The sequence below is a fragment of the Carcharhinus amblyrhynchos genome, chromosome 8 (genome assembly GCF_965287045.1).
Source record: "Carcharhinus amblyrhynchos chromosome 8, sCarAmb.v2.hapA, whole genome shotgun sequence".
In the NCBI taxonomy this organism is placed as follows: Eukaryota; Metazoa; Chordata; class Chondrichthyes; order Carcharhiniformes; family Carcharhinidae; genus Carcharhinus; species Carcharhinus amblyrhynchos.
Window position 1 is genome coordinate 43,554,054 of NC_137331.1, and position 21,322 is coordinate 43,575,375.

The window sequence follows — 21,322 nt, forward strand, 5'->3', positions numbered from 1 at the left end:
ACTAGAAATAGATGCAGTAAGTGCGTCATTTAGATCATAATATCGATGTTTTCCCAGTGTACAGTGTATGTGGTTTAGATAATGTGTCGGAGCTAACATCACTTGAGTACGAGTTCAATGCTGCAACTGCTAGATGTCAAGAAATTCATTATTGTGAAAAAATATATAAAAGAGGTCGATTATTCAAGCTCCTTCAGTCTTCAACTGACATTGAGTGGACATCATTCTGAGCATTATAGGCTAATGTGGTTGTTCACATTGGTCGTAGATATATAATCCAATTTCAATGCTGCTGGTATGCAAGGAGAACCTCATTGTGGCCCCAGCTGCTGCCAATAGAACACTGTCTATGATTGCTAGGTTTCTGAATTCCAGCTATTCTGCCAAGTCGTGGCAGATGTTGAGTCTATTAGACTGCAGATATTCTATTTATGATGCAGAGTCCAAGAGAACTCACCTCTTCATGTTGTAACGAACTACAAGATCATCATGTCCACCTGTGAGGACACTCAGAGACTTAATGCAGCATCCCATACAAAAGGTACATCTTTGACAGTTGACACTGTCAGTTCTACACTGAAGTGTTAGCCTCGGTTACAACAGTGAGGCTCAAACCCAAAGTCTCTCAGTTAGATGACTGCAACCTCTGTGCCAAACTGACCATCTGTTTCTTGAGTGACCTTCACTGACCAGTGTAAAGAACCTGTAAACTTCATCAGCACAAGGAGAAACAATGCCAGAAATTAACTGAGTGCTCTAATTTAAGCTTTTTAGTTGACTGAAATGATGGGTTATTTTCAGATACTCCCAATAAACAGTGCTGGAGAGTGGGAAAATTGTCTTTGCATCATGTTTGACTCCCTGCCACCACAACCCCAAGGTCCTCCAAGTCCAATGTGAAATATTTCACTTCAACACATAGATGGCATGGGAATACAGCTGAAAATTGTTACTGGTTTGGTATTCACAACTGTAATACTGTCAATGGAACTTAGAACGTTTGTTCTGTGTCAAGGCAGAAGTTGTTCTTCAGAGAATTTTGTTAAACAGTTTTTCAGTCTCAAATGGTTCACTATTTTTAAAAAATAATTTGTATTTCTTTCGTATATTCTATATGAATGTGTGTGTATATGCAGAAAAAAAGGATAATTGATAACACAGTCCTTTGAGGAGAGTCACTACTTTTCTATTAAAAACTGCAGGTTTAAATCTTCCATTCCTTGCACGTAAAAAAACACTTTTCTAAGGTCCAGCTATCCTAAACTGAGTCGTGTTGATGTGTGGATTGAACTGTTAAAAAGTCAATGTATTTGGCATGCATCAGTGTGAATCAAAAGCTTGCTTTTGACTATTATGATTGGAGATCCGGCATTGGACTGTAGTGGGCATAGTAAGAAGTTAAAGTCTAACAGGTTTATTTGGAATCATGAGCTTTCGGAGTACTGCTTCTTCATCAGATGATGAAGGGTTGTGATTCCAAATAAACCTGTTTGGAGTTTAACTTGACTGTTGTGGGCTAAGATTGTCATGTCAAAAGTGCAGACTTTGGAGACAGGCTTTAGTCTTTCGCATGCAAAAAAATCCATTGAAGCATTTAAGGGACAAGTGGATGAATGAATGTTGGGAAATGTGAATTAAGTTTTGTTTAAATATTTTTATGATAAAAATGGTCAGTTCGAGGTTAAGGAATGGCAACTGCAAAAGAATTGAGATTATGGTCAACATATCCACTGTGGAGTGGTTTTTTGTTGATACATTGATGGGGGAAAATACTAACAAAAGTCTGTCATCAGGCCTTTACGCAACATGATGACACCATTTGGCTATGTTGACCTAGGAGCTTTGAACGGAAAGAATCGCAGACAAGTTGTTTAAATGTCAATAATTTGCAAATAGCAAAACAGCCTGACTCTGCCAGTGAGGAAGAAAATTGACTCAACATCAATGACAAGTAGCATTTATTACATAAATTCTTCTCTGTACAATCACCTTGTGTTGCCCATAATATACACACCAGCTTTTATTGGAATTGTAACACTACGTTCTGCACTCTCTTGTTTTCTTCTCTGTGGTATGCTTTGTCTGAGTAGCGTGTAAAAACAATACTTCTCACTATACTAATACATGTGACAATAATAAATCAGATCAAGAATTGTAGGGGAAAAGTCGTATCATACTTAGCGTTACCAGATCCAAGATGATTGCACATTCTGCAAGAGTGGTAAAAATTGTCACCAAAGAAATACTCCATGAATCTGTAATAGTACCGCATGCATTTTATTGCTGGAATTCCTGAAAGGAAGTTTTATTTTATTCAAAAAGTAAAATCCTGGCACTTGTGAAACAAAGCAGTAAATAATGGAAATACTGAAGATGAGGCAAATTGTTTCTGCTAATGGGGTTGGGAGTGACATTTAAAATAGTTGGGCTAAGGAACCAGATGCAAGATAAGATTATGTTTTAATGGAACAAGTTGTTGCGACCTGGAAGGCACTGCCTGAAAGGGCTTTGGAAGCAGATTTGATAATAACTTCTGAAAGGGAATCATATAAATACTTGCAAGAAAGAAGGGCCATGCAGAAAGAGCAGGGGGAGTGGGACTAATTGGTTAGCTGTTGCATAGGGCTGCAGGATGGGCTAAATGGCTATCAGTGCTTCAACATGGGTTGAATGGGGCAGGCAATGAGGCCCAAAGAGAGCAGTGGAGGTGATTCATCAGATGAGCCTCAAATCTATTTGGTTTTTGGGAAAGGATCCACACCTGAAATTCAACATGGGAATGTTTAGCTGTGGTTTCATATTTCTACTCTCATTTGAGGTAATGTGATTTTTTAAAAACAGATTTGAAGGCTGTTGTGAAACAAATGAATAATTCAGAAGCAATGTTTGGTCATGATTCTATGTTAGTAACTGTGTTCGACAGCAGTGTGAACTTGGGTTTGCCAGGCATTCCTGAGGTAGAGTCTTTTTCTCACTGCATCATAAACTCCATTTTAAAGCAGCCAATATGTTATGTAATTGCACAGTGGCTTAAAAACGGAAGCTAGTGAGGGTGGGAATTGTCAGAAGGAAGGGTTGGATATAAATATTTTGATGTCACTTGTGTGTAACTTGCTGATCCTGGTTGATGATGACTTTTGTTATTTAAGAGAGGAAAGAGCGCTCTATTTATGATGAGTAAGGCTCGTTTTTGTAAATTACTACAACTGGCAGGTTGCCAAAGGATCGGCTTTGATCAAATACTCTGAGGTTGGAGCATTCCACCTACTTCTATGGGGCGGTCTTGGACCTGTAATCTGAGCATGGCAGTCGCTTGAATCTCTGTCCCATAGTGTGAACTTGTAGGGGACAATTTTGGGTATCTCTGAGGAAGGATAGTGGGTTGTGTGTAGAACAGGCCACTTAAAAAAAAATATCAGTGAGCACTACTATACAACTTGTTCATTAAAATGAGTTTCGCAGGTTCTAGTGCCTTTAGCAGCATAAAGCAATTTCGAGGGCATTTAAGCCATTCAGCCTATCATGGCTGTGCTGGCCAAAAGTATTATTCTACCAAGTCCCACTTTCACGCTCTTGGTTCGCTGTTCTGGGAACAAGCGCAAATCCAGATTTTTTTAAAAAAAATGCATTTGAGGGTTTTTCTCTGGATTGCCCTTCCAGAAAGTGTATTCCAGGCCCGCAACACCCTCTGGGTGAAGAAATTCCCCCAACTGCCCTCTAACTCTCCTACCTATTACTTGAAATCTCTGTCTCCAGTTCTGTGACCTCTTTGCTTGGGCAATGGGTTCCTCCCATGTGTCTAGGCCCCATGCAGCTTTATACACCTCAATTAAATTTCCCCTTATCATCCTCCATTTCAAAGGAAGTAAGGCAATCTTTCCTGATAATGAAAATTCTCCATTACGGGCAGCAGTTTCGATTTGCTTCTCTGTACCCGCTCTGTTGTGATCACATCCTTCCAGTGAAGAGATAACCAAAACTATCCATTTGACCAAACCGCGCCTCATGGCTCAAGACTGTGTTTTGTGCCACCAAACTTTGGGAATAAGTCTGACCTGGGCAGAATCATACTTCAGCACCCATGGATTTTAATAACCTGTTTGAGCTGACTTCAATTGCTTGCGCGCTCATACTCTGAATTTTTCATGGTATGAATATATTTATCTGCTGACAATGACCTTGTCACAAAGCTCTGGTAATCGGCCCACACTCTGCTTGAGTTTCTCCCCAAATTGCTGATTTTAAGATAGCTTGTGTCATTGAGTCAGAAAGAGAAAGTTAGGCTAATTGCTAAAATATTATTCTTGGATTACTGGCTGAGAGAGATCTGCATTGCAAGAGGAAATGAGACCCATTTCATGCAGCTGAGTAAATTGTGGAAATTAACATGTTAATGTGGTTTTGGAAGTAAATATTCTGTGGTCTGTAGCCATAACTGACAGTACCGTGGTTACACATGTTGATCCCTGGTGTATTTATTTTTACCATTTGCCCCTGGTAGACTGGTTCTACTACTATTTACCACATCTTTCCTTACTTGAACTGGGAGGAGAGACTAAAGTGAGGAGCTCAACAATATAGCTAGGTAATTAATGTATTGTTTAAGATAGGGGTGACTCCACCAGTCTTTGTTCTGTGGACATGGTGCACTTTACAGTTTTTCATCTCGTAACCCAGGAATTAATGCCATTTTTGCCTGTGCGTGCCAAATAGATTTAATGATTGTTTAAAGAATCTGGGTTAGTGGTCCTGTGAATTCCACTTCATTTTTTTTAAAAATGGCTATGTCTTTCCTTGTCAGTGTAATTAGTCCAGAGTCTTGTGAGCAAAGCCCAGAGTCTTGTGAGCAAATTTGACTTCTCGCTTTCTTTTCTTTCTAGATATCTGAATGCCATTCAGACGATGTGTCCACACATCCTCCGTTACCTGACCACAGCAGTCATCACCAACAAGGATGTGCGAAAACGTAGACAGGTCCTAAAGGACTTGGTGAAGGTCATCCAGCAGGTGAGTTCTGATTCATTTGTTTCTTGCACAAATTTTCTTCACTTTACTAACGGTTCAAAACTCCTTCATTTTCCCCTGTCCTCTTTCCCTCCCTCTGAAATACAGGCTTTTGAATCCAAGTTTTGTATCACCTGATGAATGATTTGCAACTTAACTAACGTCCTGTTCAACTGTAAGTGCTCTCCTGCGCTGTAGGTCTTCAATTCAATAAAAATATTATTCAGAATTGTAATCAAGTCAAGTCTTGGGCAATAGTTTTTCTTTAGAAAATGATGCTCCTAGCTATTGGACCAAAAAGATATCATGTTAGAAGTAACTGTTATTTTGCTGGCTTGTGCACAAGAACCAGGTGTTGTGCAAATAGAATTAGCCTGGCTCCTTTATTGTAGAAAATCTGCAGAGTATTGACAATCATATGCCTGTTTTATGCAAGTAAAGGTATTTCAGTGGTGTATTGAGTCAAAATCCTGAGCAGTTAAGTAACTGAAAGCTGAGAGATTTGTTTTAAGGACAATCTTCAAAACGAGCAGGTGGGGGTTATTTTGCAGTGATGGACAGGTCTGGGGTAAAGGACGAATGAACATCGCAGGTCCTAATTCACTAGAAGAGAAAATTCTAAGTTAGTCGGACAATTACCCACTTTTCATTCTGGAAAAAAAGATGGCTGTCAATGCGCAAAAATATTTAAGAGAAGTTGAGGATTTGGAATATTGAGGAACATTCTGTACTTCACCTTCTTGAGTGAAGAGGTTTCTCCTCATCTCAGTGCTAAGTAGCCTTCCCCATGTCCTGATCCTCGTTCTTAAGAACATAAGAAATAGGAGCAGGAGTAGGCCGTCTAGCCCTTCGAGCCTGCCCCGCCATTCAATAAGATCATGGCTGATCTGTCGTGGCTCAGTTCCACATTCCCGCCCTCTCCCCATAACCCTTAATCCCCTCTCTCATCAAAAACCCATCAACCCGCTTCTTAAAAATATTTAGCGAGGCAGCCTCCACCACTTCAACGGGCAGAGAATTCCAGAGATTCACCACCCTTTGAGTGAAGAAATTCTTCCTCAACTCCGTTCTAAACCGCCCCCCCTTTATCTTGAGGCTGTGCCCCCTAGTCCTACTGTCCTTTCTGAGCAGGAAGAGTCTCTCTACCTCTATCCTATCCATTCCATTCATCATCTTATACGTCTCAATGAGATCTCCCCTCATTCTTCTAAACTCTAACGAGTACAAGCCTAGTTTATTCAGCCTCTCATCATAGCTCAACCCCCTCAACTCCGGTATCAGCCTAGTAAACCTCCTCTGCACTCCCTCCAAGGCCAAAATATCCTTGCGTAAGTACGGCGCCCAAAACTGCGCACAGTACTCCAGCTGCGGCCTCACCAATGCCCTATACAGCCGCAGCAAGACCTCCCTACTTTTATATTCAATCCCCCTCACTATGAAGGCCAGCATCCCATTCGCCTTCCTGATCACCTGCTGCACCTGCAAGCTGGGTTTTTGCGACTCATGCACAAGGACCCTGAGGTCCCTCTGTACCGTCGCCTGCTGCAGTTTTTCGCCACGTAAGTAATAACCCTTCCTACCATTATTCCTACCAAAGTGGACCACCTCGCACTTGCCAACATTAAATTCCATTTGCCAGTTCCTGGCCCATTCGTCCAGCCTATCTAGATCCTTCTGTAGACTCTCCACACCCTCTGCACAATTTGCCGTTCCACCAATCTTGGTGTCATCAGCAAATTTCGACACCATATACTCGGTTCCCTCCTCCAGATCATCTATATAAATGGTAAATAGCTGAGGCCCCAGCACCGACCCCTGGGGCACTCCACTAGTCACCAACCGCCAATCCGAATAGCACCCGTTGACCCCCACTCTCTGCCTCCTATTTGAACCCCCAGCCAACATCCCAGCATCCAGTCTGTCCAGCACTGTCAGAATTTTATACATGTCAATTAGATCTGCTCTCATACTTCCAAATTCCAGTGAACGCAGTCCCTGTCAACCCAATCTCTCTTCATAGGACAAACTGTCATTCCAGGACTCAGTCTCGTGAACCTTTGCTGCACTCCTTCAAAGGCAAGTACATCCTTTTTTAAAAAGGAGACAACATTGCGTGTGCTCCTCAAGGCCCTGTATAGCTGCATTAAGACATCCTTGCTCCTGTACTCACATCCTCTTGTAATTAGAATAACATACCATTTGTTTTCCTGCATGCTTACTTCCAGTGACTGCTGTACAAGGACACTCAGTTCTCTTTGTATGTCAGTATTTCCCAATCTATCACTATTTAAATAATACTTTGCCATTCTGTGGTAACTTTGCATTTATTCATGTTGCACTGCATCTGCCATGTATTTGCCTATTTACTCAATTTATCTAAATCACCTTGAAGCTTCAACATCCTTCTCACCACTCTCACTCCTACCAAGTTTCATGTCATCAGCAAACATGGAAATATTACTTTTGGTTCTCGCATCCAAATCATTGATATATATTGTGATTAGCTGGGGCCCAAGCACTAATCCATGCGGGACCCAACTAGTCACTACCTGCCACTTTGAAAAAAGACTCATATATTCCTACTATCTGTTTCCTGTCTGCAAGTCAATTCTCGATCCATGTCAATATATTACGTCAAGCCCATGTGCTTTAATTTTGCATGCTAACCCCTTATGTGGAACTTTAGCAAAAGCTTTCTGAAAAGTCAAGTACACCACATCTACTGGTTCAACCTTAAGTAGTGAAATAGATATGTCCTCAAAAAATCTTCATTAGATTTGATAAACATGGTTTCCCTTTGATAAATCCATATTGACTTTGTCTAATTCAGTTGATATTTTCTAAGTGTCCTGTTATCACATCCTTTAGACTTTTGCATTCTCCCTAATATTGAAGTTGGGCTCCCTCCTTTTTAAATAAGTGGGGACATGTTTACCACCCTCTGTGTTTACCACCCTCCACTGCCTGGACTGTTCTGCAATCTTCAGAATTTTGCAAGATGCATCCACTATTTCCATGGCCAACTCCTTTACTACCCTGGGATGTGGATTATCAGGCCCTGGGGATTTATAGGCTTTCAGTCCCATTAATTTCTCATCATAATTGCTTGGTCAGGAAGTAGATGTGATTTGATTTCTAGAGCAGCCAGTACTCAGTGAGGAAATTCTATGTAGCTGCATTGCGTAGTAAGATTAAAGTGCAACAGATGTAACCTGAAGACTTTACATATCAAAAATATGCAGGTGCGTTCCTTCTGCATATTTGCCTGAAACATTTGGAACAAAGAACAAAGGGCAGATTTCAGCATTCAAGAATTTTGTGTCTCACTGAGATGTCCTGCTGACTATTGTACTTGAAACCACATTGCCATTCTCAAAATGTGTGGCTGACATGTTTGAAGAATGTTTTTTTTTCTCCCATCCCGAGCGGACAAGCATGAATATTTCAAATTTCTGTTTGGACTGAAGATATAGAATATATCTCTAGTGAGGATTGGAGTCTCCCTTTGGGAAGGGAGGATATTAAATCCCAGAAGACAAATTGATCTGTGTTTCAAATGTGAAATTGTATTTTTCTCACGCTTGCTTTCTGGTATTGCAACTGTTGTGAAGTTTTCAGGCAACTCCTTGGGCTGTTGTATTAGAGCAGTGCAGCAGTGAAAGAGCCAGAAGACTTGTCCATCGTTCTAATATTGAGGATTACCTTATTCCCATATTTATTGCCCTGCTACTAATTATAGGGTGGAATTTCATACGATTCATGCCCCACCCAACCTGATACAAAACAACCCCAACCCCCCACCTCTTCTCGATCTATCCACCCCCTATTTCTGTTCTTGACCTATTGTTTACCTTCCTGCTTTAACAATCTCTGAATTGTCAATTTAAATCTGTGCTTATTAAGCTGTTATCCTAAGTGTTACTGTTTCACAATCTAATGCTTTTTTGTGATTTGTAGAAAAAGATTGAGGCTGTTGAACTCTTTGATAGTCTCCTCTTAATCGGGCAATATATGATCTGAAATGTGTCTTGTGTGATTTCTATGATCACGTGCTAGGCTTAGTAGCTTTCTCGTGTAGAATTTGTTGTGGGGTGTTCAATGTTTCCAGCCCTTTTGAAAGGCAAAAGTAACATGTCCACTGGCTAAAAGTCATGGTTAAATTTATTTACAGGTTAAATTATACTAAGGCATTGATCAATACAGGGAGCACAAAGCAAACATAAAATTTGTGTGAAAGGAGATAAATGCTCGCTTTTATTCTTACAGGATTACAGAATATAGAGCTAATGGAAGGAGTCTTGGTCGTGTCGACAAGCAGAGAGATCTCGGTGTACATGTGCATAGATCCCTGAAAGTTGGCACCCAGGTTGATAATGTTGCTAAGAAGGCGTGTTAGCTTTTATTGGTAGAGGGATTGAATTTCGGAGCTGTGAGATCATGTTGCAACTGTACAAAACTCTGGTGCGGCTGCACTTGGAGTGTTGTGTACAGTTCTGGTTGCCACGTTATAAGAAAGATGTGGAAGCTCTGGAAAGAGTGCAGAGGAGGTTTACCAGGATGTTGCCTGGTATGGTAGGTAGGTCTTATGAGGAAAGGCTGAGGGACTTCAGGTTGTTTTCGTTACAGAGAAGAAGGTTAAGAGGTGACCTAATTGAGGCATGCAAGATGATCAGAGGATTAGATAGGGTGGACAGTGAGAGCCTTTTTCCTCAGATGGAGATGGCTAACACGAGGGGACATAGCTTTAAATGGACGGGTGATAATTATAGGACGGATGTCAGAGGTAGGTTCTTGACTCAGGGGGTAGTAAGGGTGTGGAATGCCCTGCCTGCAGCAGTCGTGGACTCGCCAACTTTAAGGGCATTCAAATGGTCAGTGGATAGGCATATGGATAACATTGGAATAGTTTAGGTTAGAGGGTCATTAGATTGGTTCCACTGGTCAGCACAACATCGAGGGCCGAAGGGCCTGTACTGCGCTGTAATGTTCTATGTTCATGTACAAGCATTCCTTGACTTGCTACATGCAGTAGTTAGTGAAAGGAGTTACTTGTGAAGCAGAGACGTGAGTGAGCAAAAAAAAGAGATAGAGTGAGAGAGAGAGAGAAATGAGAACTCAACAGTCCACACCCAATGCTGAATATCATGGTGCAGTTGGTAGCCTTGGTTTCTTCAATTATGGAAAAGATTGAGGAAGTTTGGTATGATTTTAAAACTTAAAGTTAAGCATTAGGCATTCTGTTATCTAAAGTATTTTAATTTCATTTTCATTTCAGAAAGTTTTGTTATACTAAGGCATTCGATGGAATAGAGATTGCTAGGAACCTGTTGTACTTGACTGGTTTCAGGTACCTATGTAAGTGTCACTTAGCAGAGACCCTGTTTGAAGAACAAAATGAATGTGAGAAGATTGATTTGTTGAATCATGTTTTGTGCAGTTTCATTTGAAGATTAAAGCCAAGGAACAGTTTGGTTACTTTTTAGATTTAAGATATTCTGGATATTTATCACTTTACAGTAGTGAATGTGGCAGGATTGAGGGACCTGTTTGCTGATTGTGTTAGTAATACTACCTTCAGAACATAAGCACTTTCAATTAATTTTCTAATTTTCTGATCTGTGCCTTTGAGTCTTGGTGACATTGCTTCATTACGTGTCTATCCAAGCTTTATATTATGTGCAGATAGTGTATCAGAAATGGCGAAAGGGTTAGAAAACAATACTGTTTGCGTTAGTCAATCTGTTCTGCAGCAACTGGAGTATTAAATTATTTGGGTAATATTACAAGAAATAATGTGTCCTCATTACATCACTTGTGTTATTGTGCTGATCCCCTGTAACATCACACTTCTGTCCTTCACCTTCATCTGATGCAGTATTCATCAGCCGTTTGTTAGATCATTCTCCAATATTTTCCAGCTTAAAATTTGGCTGAAATCCCATGTTTAAAATATTTGACCAAGATAACTGGGTTGGCAGAGAAGTTCAGAAGATATACATGCCAGACTATGTCTGCAACCATTTTTTGCCCTCTTTTCATATAAATTGATGCAAGACATTAATACCAACTTAATTAATCCTAAACCTTTAAACCTGCCCTTTAATAAATGCCACTTATGTGCTGAAATGCTACTTATATAGTGACTGTTTTCAGTATTGCAACCTATTGCCTGTCCCACCTGAGCCCAAACTGAGAGCTGTGTAAGCAAACCAACAGTTGGATCTCTGCCATGTGATGTTTATTACCACCTGCAACCACTTAGTTTGTAATCAATCCAAGAATTGTGATAGTCTTACTTGATTATTGTGTTAACCAACTGGAATATAGTTTTCAAATTGCTATTGCACTTGCAAATCCAGCGACAAACTCTGCAGAGTTATATTGATTATGCTTGCCCCTTCTGTTTTTAATGAATGGACAGGAGACCAAGCTCATCCAGTGTCATTGCAGATGTACACACTGATGATATAGTACTGAACTCTGCAAGTGGAATCTTCTGTTTGATTCCAGCTTATTCTGTTATCTGAAGTCCAGAAAGCCACATTCTGCTGGCTAGGTAAGAGAGAAAATTGAGCCAAGGATCTTATAGCTGACATCCAGTGACGCTTGTTGAAATGTGCAAGTGAGTGAGCATAGGGCACAGATAGGATGCTTTCAGTGCTTAAGAAGCAAGGGTGCCCTTGCTTCCCAAGGACATGCTTAAAGCTTGCCCACTTGAAAGAGAATTGTTGGTATCCACAGAACCAAAGTCAAGTGAGAAGCCTGCTGGAGAAAGTTGAGGATAGAGTGGGTGTAGCGAGAAGCCCAACAAAAATTGAGTTATAGTCAAAATGAAAATCTCTTCAGAGAAACATGCCCTTGAGCAGAACCGAATTTTACCTTTCTGTTTGATGTGGAAGTTTGAGATTCAAGATCTAGCAGTTGTAAAGCATTGTCTTAACAGGGTGGAAACACTTACACAAATTCCATTCAACTAATTGCCAATTCTGATAAGTGTATTTGGTGAGTTGGATGAGTGAATCCATCATTTACACGAGTTTTCTCAATCCATTTGCCATCAGCCACGAAATAGTGCAAACTGAGCAGTGGTTAGCCCACATTCTCCCCACTCCCCACTCCTCTTGGGACCGAGTCCCACATTCTCCCCACTCTCTGTGGGAGTGAGCTCCACATTCTCCCCATTCCCCATGGGGAGTGAGTCCCACAGCCTCTCCACTCCCCATGGCGAGTGAGTCCCACATTTTCCCCACTCCCTGTGGGAGCGAGTTCCACATTCTCTGCCTCAGCGCCAGAGAACAGGTTTGATTCCGGCCTTGGGTGACTGTGGAGTTTGCACATTTTTCCCATGTCTGTATTGTTTTATTCCGGGTTCTCCAGTTTCCTCCCCCAGTCCAAAGATGTGTAGGTTAGATGGATCAGTCATGCTAAATATCAGGATTATGGAAATAAGGGGGACGGGGGGAGAGAGTGTGGGGCTTTGGGAAAATGCTCTTTTGAAGAGTTAGTGCAGACTCGGAGGCAAATGGCTGCCTTCTGCACTTGAAGCGATTTTATGCTTTTAAATGCATTTGAATTTCAGACTGTGTCTTCAATTGGAACCTAACTCTGAACTGGTTCCATCTTCGAGTCTTACGTTTGGCAGCAACCTTCAACAAAATCAGCCGATTGTAGAAAGTGGTTCCAGGGTTCATGTGATGTAAGCATGGGAATGGCTGCATTTCTCGATGTCTGGCACTAATCATTTAATCCCTTTATTTATCCTGATACGCAACCCATAATTATCCAATCCTGGAGTGTATACTCAATACTGTATTCCTGGAAGATTCTGGTTAGGTTTGGGTGATGAGGAGTCAAATAAAATCAAGAAAATACTTGTTTGATGGAGGTGATTGGGGACAGCTGGAGTGTGGCCTTGTTCATAGCGGTGGTTTCGCTAGTGAACAAGTTCACACTCTGGCTATATTGAGAGATGATGGCTGCCATGGAAAATAAAGTTGTGGGTGATGGTCTTGGCTCCCTGCCACAAATCATTGGTAGTCACGTTGATGAACTGCAAGATATTGGAAAGAAAATGGATGAAGTGGCGAAAAGAATCCTGTCAATCAAGAAGGCAGATTCCTTGGGTGGAGATCCGCCTTCGATCCTTGGAAATCCTGCCCCGTGTGCCGGACATTCTGGTTAATTCAGGGACATGGGGCTGGAGAAGGAATGCCCGTGTGCCTGATCTCCCGAGGGGAGCTGAGGATAAATTCCCGGCTGAGTTTGGGAACTGGCTGCCGGGTTTTAGTCATCTTGGTTTGAAGGCTGGGAGTTTTGAGTTCGAAGAGGCAGACTATGTCCAGTTTTTGTGATCTGGAGTCAGTTATAGGCCCCAATCGCTGATCTTGCATTGTCTTGACCTCAGTGTTTGTTGAGGGGGGTTGGATGGCTTAACCTGATGGGACCTCACCATCTTCCTGGGTCTAGGTCCCAGGTCCCTTTCTGCTGGAGCCTCTGGGTGACAATGCAGCAGAGGTGCAGAGGCTTTGGTGAAACTACAGATGGATCCTTGATGTGACTCAACAATCCTGCCAAGGCTTTGGCCTGTTCAAGCTCCGAGGATGACTGTTATTCTGCAGTTCATCATTAATCCTAAACTACTCCCATTGTGATTATAATCCTGATTTTGCGATGTTGTCTTTTATCCAGACAAGGGCGTTTGATATATGTGCACTGATTTGACTTGATTTAATGTAGTTACCTGTATTGGGATACAGTGAAAAGTATTGTTTCTTGCATGCTATATAGACAAAACATACTGTTCATAGAGTACATAGGGGAGAAGTAAAGGAGAAGGTGCAGCAGATAGGGTGTAGAGAAAGATCAACTTAATATATGGTTCACAAGTCTGTTGGCAGCAGGGAAGAAGCTGTTCTTGAGTTGGCTGGTACATGATCTCTGACTTTTGTATCTTTTTCCTGATGGAAGAAGGTGGAAGAGAGAATGTCCAGGATGCGTGGGGTCTTTGATTATGCTGGCTGCTTTTCAAAGGCAGTGGGAAATTTAGATGGAGTCAGTGGAAAGGAGGCTGGTTTGTGTGATGGACTGGGCTATGTTCATGACCCTTTGTAATCTTTTGTGGTCTTGGGACAGAGTAGGAGCTATACCGAGCTGTGATACATCTGGAAAGGATGCTTTTTATGGTGCACCTGGTTGATGTGGTCTCCTTGGTGGGGAAATGGGTTAAGTTTTCCGGCTGATGGTGGGGCTTGAGTGACACTTCCAGTGTGGCTGGAGGTGATTGAGGTCTTGTTGTGAGCCCAAGCATGTTGAAAGAATCTTTGGCTTATTAACTCTTTTATCTGTCTCAATACCCCTTACTTTCTTTGGCTGTGTAGACAAGGATAGCATCTATTTAAAAAATTCGTACTGAGAAGTTTGGAGATTATGTTATGGGTTTAGATCACACGCGTGGGAAATTTTAGATGCCTGACCTCTATTTTGTCTGCACCCTTCCTGTCATCCTGTGTATGAAAGTGCAAACTGTAATGCCATGAAGCGGGTTTGGGATTGTATCCTGATGTCCCCTCTGTCTGTGGTATCCTTTCATTGTTCAGAGGTTTTGGGGTGCTAGTTTGGCTTTGTTGTATTAGACCCCACCTGGGCTTCCATATACTGTGCAGTTTGGTAGAAGTTCCCTTGTGCTGTGTAGCTCAATCCTTGTTATACTGTGGGTGAGAGTGTGACCCATAGTGCCATGTGCTATTATTCTGATACCTCTCACTCTGTGTAATGTTCTTTCTTTATCTGTACAAAGGGAGGTGCCATTACAATAAATTGATAATAGATATTCCAAATCAATTGTAACGATATTTACTGTTTTTTCTGTATGTATACAGAATCATAGAATCCCTACAGTGCAGAAGGAGGCCATTCGCCCCATCACGTCTGCATCAATCCATACCCAGGCTTACCACATAACCCCATGTGTTTACCCCTAATCCCCCAACCGATAAACCTTGAGACACTAAGGGGCAATTTAGCATGGTCAATCAACCTGCACATCTTTGGACTGTGGGAGTAAACTGGAGCACCTGGAGGAAACCCATGCAGACACAGGGAGAAAGTGCAGACTCCACACAGACAGTGACCCAAGCTGGGAATCGAATCCATCTCTCTGGTGTTGTGAGGTAGCAGTGCTAACCACTGTGCCACCATGCCACCCATTAAAACTCTTTGACTCTAAATCCATTAATGGAATTTAACTTCTACCAGCTGTCATGATAAAAAATGATTATGCTGTGTTAACCAATCCTTGAGGGTTTGTTGTGTTATTTGTAAAAAAATTCTGTTTTCAGTAAAAAGATGTGAAAAAAAAATGTGGTTCTACTGGCCTGCTATTTATCCTTGAAATCTAATAGACCTGATGTAAGAAGCAAACTGTTTGAGAGGGCATTTTGCCGCGGTGCTGTTTCTCATAGATCTGTTCTCTTTGAAGTTGAACTATTTCAAGTCTGAGACTGGGGTTTGTCTTTTGGACATCACCGTTTCAGACATTGAGAACTTGTCACTGATTCTTGTTGCCAGATAAAGTGTGGTTAAATTACATGTTCCAAGGCTGGTTGTTCTTGGATTCGCCTTTTCTAATTTCTGAGCACAGTTGACTCCAACGTATCGTATGCAAGATAAAAACTTTGTTATTCCAGATACAGTATTTTGTCGGCAACTTGATTTGGTTTTGAGATGAAAGGGGAAAGCGCCAATCTGAAATGAAAGCAGGAGTAAATTTTGCAACAGGCAACAGCTCAGTCTCAGCACCTGTTGAGAGAAAACACAGATGATGATGATCCACATGTACACTGTTTGTTGGACAAGCAGCTTCACACTTTTCCAGGGTATCATTGATCCACCCATTCTCCTTGAGCTGTGTCTTCAATTGAAGTTCTAAGTTATTACCATGGCTGTGGAGTGTTAGGGTATGTTGGTGTTGATTATCAAAAATCTAGAAGTACTAAACCAATCCCCCCTCACCCTCCTGTGCTGTCTGGTTTGTCTGTACCATTGTGCGTTCTCCTGAGTTCCAAAAGCCTTGCGTCTGTCCACTTGAGCGTAATATCTCTTAACTTGTGTTTGTGTCCCTACAAGGGGTGAGAATTGTTCACCTGGGCAGAAAGAAACCATACCAGTTTCTTGACTCGCTTTGAAGTTTCTTAAACAGGTGTGTTAAACATGAAATTTATCTATTATGTCACAAATAGGCTTGCATTAACACTGCAATGAAGTTACTGTGAAAATCCCCTAGTTACCACACGCCGGTGCCTGTTCAGGTACACTGAGGGAGAATTTAGCATAGCCAATGTACCTACCCAGCGTGCCTATTGGATTGTGGGAGGAAACCGGAGCACCTAGAGGAAACCAATACAGACACGGGGAGAGTGTATACTCCACACAAATAATGACCCAATCTGGAGTTGAACTCGAGTCCCTGGTACTATGAGGCAGCAATGCTAATCACTGTGCTACCGTGTCATCTGGCCAAAAATAGATTTACTTACCGTAGCTCAGATACTTTAGCTTAGCAACAACAAAGTATAGATTTTGGCTTTACTTTATGAAAAAACACTCATGGAATTGTGTTCAGTAATTATGTTGCTGCCAAAATTGAAATGTGTAACAACACTATTATTTTGCCAGCTTAATTCAACGTTGCTATCTGATGTTTTTTGTTTTTATCCCATGTCAAAAGTAAAATTCACACATTATAAAAACATTTTCAAGATTTAATGGAAGTTTTAAAAAAGTTTTTAAGTTTGGTGTTTGTTGATATAGCTGGTTTCCTTGGAGTATAACATCCTTGCTATAAAATATATTGGAACTGCTTTCTGATACTTTTTATTCCTTTACAGTGCACTTAAAAAGGAGTGTTGTGCTCATAGCAGTTAGGAGCTATGATCTCACTCTCGGCAATGAGTATTGATGGAAACCTTATCCTTTGGTGGCTGTTAAGTGTGTTCCTTTGGTGTGTCTGACACAATTGCTGCTAGTTGTAACTACTTGAGCAGTCCATTTCTCTCTTCCCTGACTCAATTCAATTGGCCGCTGACCATCACCCTACATAAGGAGTGACCTTTTGGTCAGTGCTTCATAATCTAGCATGAGTTGGGACCTTTGGCAGCAGGCAGGAAACAATGAGGATAAAGTGGGACAATTGGAGAAGACCTCAATGGGAAAAGTAAATGGAGCAGAATGCAGTAGTTATTTTCGAAGCTTGTTGAAAATGCGTAATGATGATTGGTATATTTGTATGAAAGCAATCATTTGTCTTAATGTTTCGACCGGCTTAATAGATTTGTCTTTTTATTCTTTTTTGACTATATCTGGAAAACTTCTCCAAAAAAGATGGGGGCAGGGGTGTACTTGCGACAACTTCCTATCTGGTGTCTTCAATATTTCCTTGTGCATTTACACAGCTTCCTGTATCGGGGAAACTTTGCAATAGGTGTACCTAGTGACTCAACTAATGGAGGAGGAAGTTAATCTCATTGTTAGAAACTCTACTGTTTCTGATAACTGCATGGAGGGCATTGTCCATCACATACACAGTCTTGAAAATCAGTAACAGTGTGACTCCACCAAATTGCCATGGCTGTGCTGGAAATTTAGGGATAATGCTGCAAATACATAATTATTGGTTTTACGTAATGGGGTTTTGATTTTATTTATTATTGTCACATGTATTAATATACAGAGAAAAGTTGTTTCTTGCGTGCTAAATCGACAAAATAGACTGTTCATAGAGAAGGAGAGTGCAGAATGAAGTGTTATAGTCATAGCTTGGTTGTAGAGATAGATCAACATAATGCAAGGTAAATCCATTCAAAAGTCTGACAGCAGCAGGGAATAAACTGTTCTTGAGTTGGTTGGTACGTGACCTCAGACTTTTGTATCTTTTTCCCGATGTAAGAAGGTGGAAGAAAGAATGTTCGGGGTGCATGGGGTCCTTAATTATGCTGGCTGCTTTGGTGAGGCAGCGGGAAGTGTAGACAGAGTCAATGGATGGGAGGCTGGTTTGCTTGGTGACTTATTGTGGTGACTTGGGACCACAAATAAGGTGGTTGAATGCATTGTTTAAAAGAACAAACTTCTTTATATAAACAAATTAAAAATCTTCATCAATAACAGTAATTCAGCAGAATAGTAATGACTTTGAAAACAGGAACATGAGTAAAATCCATTTTGCTTAAAGGTCACCCTCCTGCAGGCTGAAAAGCCCACGCGTGCAAACCTATACGGGTGCTGGAGTCTACAAATGGTTAGTTTTGGAGAATTAGAATTCACCTGCAACTGCCTGCCACATCTTTTTTTAGATTTTCTTCATTTGATGTCATCTATGGCACTTTGAAGTGAAATTTAAAATGGTCTCATGAACGATCTTAAAAAGAAACAAATGCCATGCTTTGGGCTTCCTGCCCTTTTGGTTGAAGAGTTAGGGGGAGAAAAAAAATCCCTTTTGCCATTCTATAATTAAAAGTAACTGTGCTGAACTTTATAAACTGTTTAGAATTTGAAGTGTTGTTAATATTTTAACAGCTAACAATTAACTTGTGTGTGAGCTTTTACTGTATGAACAGTCAGTTAATTAATCTCAGAATGGGTTTCATGTGAAATCAATTAAATCAATTGATTTTTCTTTTCTTTCATGGGTCTGAAAAGGAATCAATTGTAGTCAAATGAATTCTGTACCGTGCAATGCATGTCACGCCAAGTACCATTTCAACACTCCTTTAGTTTGGAGAGTTTATTCTAAAATCTGCTTTAAAACATATAGGATTACAACTGGTAAATCTGAGTAATTTCTTGGTTAACCACTTACTTTTCATGTGCCTTCTCAAGTGAATTCATTTCTCAATTTTTTTTTGCAGGAATCCTACACTTACAAGGATCCCATTACAGAATTTGTGGAATGCCTATACGTGAACTTTGATTTTGATGGTGCTCAGAAGAAGTTGCGAGAATGCGAATCAGTGAGTTGTTTGTTTCATTTGTTGCACTATTAACCTTTCATGTTGCACATTTCTGCACACTGCTGTGAGAATTTCAGTGTTGGCTATAATGTACCCCATTTAAAAATGGTATCTTTCAATGACGGCACAAAACGATATGTAATTGATGGGGTTTTAGGTTCAGGAACTGCATTAACCCACCTTTTAGCTCTCTTTTCTCCAACTGGGGTGCCAGTTCTTGGACTTAACAGTCAGAGGATATGATTCAAGTAGGGTAGAATGGGCCGTGCCCTATCCCCTGTGCAGAATGACTTCCTGACAACCTCGCTGCACTTCACCCAGCAGGGCTCGGGAGAGATGACTTAGATTTATGAAACATAAATTAGATTTGAGTGACTGGTGTCTTTGAAAAGGACAAAGTGCCTGAGCTACCTGAGTTTGTGGGCAAGTTTTTTTACATAGAGGGTGGTGGACGCCTGGAACTCGCTGCTGGGGGAGGTGGTGGAAGCAGATACATGAATAGAATGGAAATGGAAGGATATGGTCACTAGAAGGGTAGGGGGTTTTAGTTCAGACGGGCAGCATCTTTGTTCTTTGACTAAATTCCTTCAAGTTATTATCATCTTAGTTGATTGATCCATTATCATCACTTCCTTAAATCAAAGTCAGTTTCACACACTATTTGATTATGAGAATTCTATAGTTGGAAGTTTATAGAAACATAGAATCCAACAGTGCAGAAGGAGACCATTCTGCCCATCAAGTCTGCACTGACCACAGCCCCACCCAGGTCCCGTCCCCATAACCCCATTTACCTTAAATAGCCCCCCTGACACTAAGGGGCAATTTACAACGGCCAATCCACCTAACCTGCACATATTTGAACTGTGGGAGGAAACTGCAGCACCCGGAGGAAGCTCACGCAGACACGGAGAATGTGCAAACTCCACACAGTGACCCAAGCCAGGAATTGAACCCGGGTTCCTGGTGCTGTGAGGCAGTAGCGCTAACCACTGTGCCGCTGTTGCAGTTGGAATGCCTAGTTTGGCCTAGAGATAAGGCAGAACCCTTCAAAGCATTAACATACAGAGAGACCTAGGCATACAAGTCCACAGTTCTCTGAAAGTGGCAACACAAGTGGGATAAGTTGGCCAAGAAGGCATACGGCATGTTTTCCTTCATCAGTCAAAGCATAGAATATAAAGATTGACAAGTCATGTTGCAGTTAGATCAACACACTACCAGAAGGATGTGGACATTTGGAGAGAGTACAGAAAAGGTTTACCAGGTTGTTGCCTGGTTAAGAAGGTATTAGCTATGAGGAGAGATTGGACAAACTTTGGTTTGTTTTTGCTTGAATGTCGAGGCTGAGGGGCAACCTGAAAGAGGTTTACAAGATGATGAGGGGCATAGATAGAATGGATAGTAAGAGTCTTTTCCCAGGGTAGAAATGTCAATTATTAGGGGATATGCCATTAAGGTAAAAGGGGGAAAGTTTAAAGGAGGTGAGAGAGGCAGGTTGTTTACACAGAGGGTGGTAAGTGACTGAAATGTGCTGCCAGAGGAGGTGATAGAAACAGATATAATAGCAATGTTTAAGAGGCAATTTGACAGATACATGAATAGGCAGGGAAAAGAGGAATATAGTGCACGTAGAGTCAAAGGGTCTTTGAAAAGTTGTCATGTGTGCACAGGCTTGGTGAACTGAAAGGCCTATTCCTGTGCTGTACTGTTCATTGTACCTGCCAACAGACCACTGGGTCCAGTAATAGCTGCAGTGGGGCTTACCTCCAAGTTGACATTCCCATTTGCAAAATTGAGAGTGTGAGACACTTCAAAGTGCAGGCTTTTGGATGAGAAATTAAACTGAGGCCCATTTTGTCATCTACTGTGCGCACATTTATCATTTACCCATCCCCACCGCATGCTTGTTAGGGGCATTCGTATTTGGACGAGCGAGCTGAAATGTATATTTAGCTTGCGGAATTTTGAAATTTATAATTTGAATACCATAAAACGTGATCAAATTCATCAAGGCAATATTTTAAAAAAACAAATTTGGCATTGGGCATTTCTGGCCGCATTGTTGGTTATTGTCCATCCCTGAATGGCCTTGAGAAGGTGGTGCGGGCTGCCCTTCTCAACCGCAGTCACTCATCTGGAGTCAGTAAAGCTAAAATCCACAAGGGAGGGACCATTTGGTTAAAGAGTATCTTGGTTAGTGAAAGTCATTAAAATTTAGCAAATGGCAGGCTGTTCCTTTAGCTCAACGAGGTAGTCACCAGAGCTGTGATGGTGAATAAAATAAGAAAGATAGCAAAAAAAGATTTGGCTGT

At 41.3% G+C, this 21,322-nt stretch overlaps 1 protein-coding gene across 1 annotated transcript in view; it reads left to right on the top strand.

Moving 5' to 3' along the window:
• Positions 1 to 21,322, top strand: part of LOC145346561 (eukaryotic translation initiation factor 3 subunit E) — a 132,993-nt gene that overhangs the window by 52,137 nt on the left and 59,534 nt on the right. Inside the window, exons 8-9 of the mRNA XM_080193976.1 lie at positions 4,881 to 5,007; positions 18,906 to 19,007. Coding sequence (XP_080050102.1) covers positions 4,881 to 5,007; positions 18,906 to 19,007 — 229 coding nt within the window. The remainder of the gene's footprint in view (positions 1 to 4,880; positions 5,008 to 18,905; positions 19,008 to 21,322) is intronic.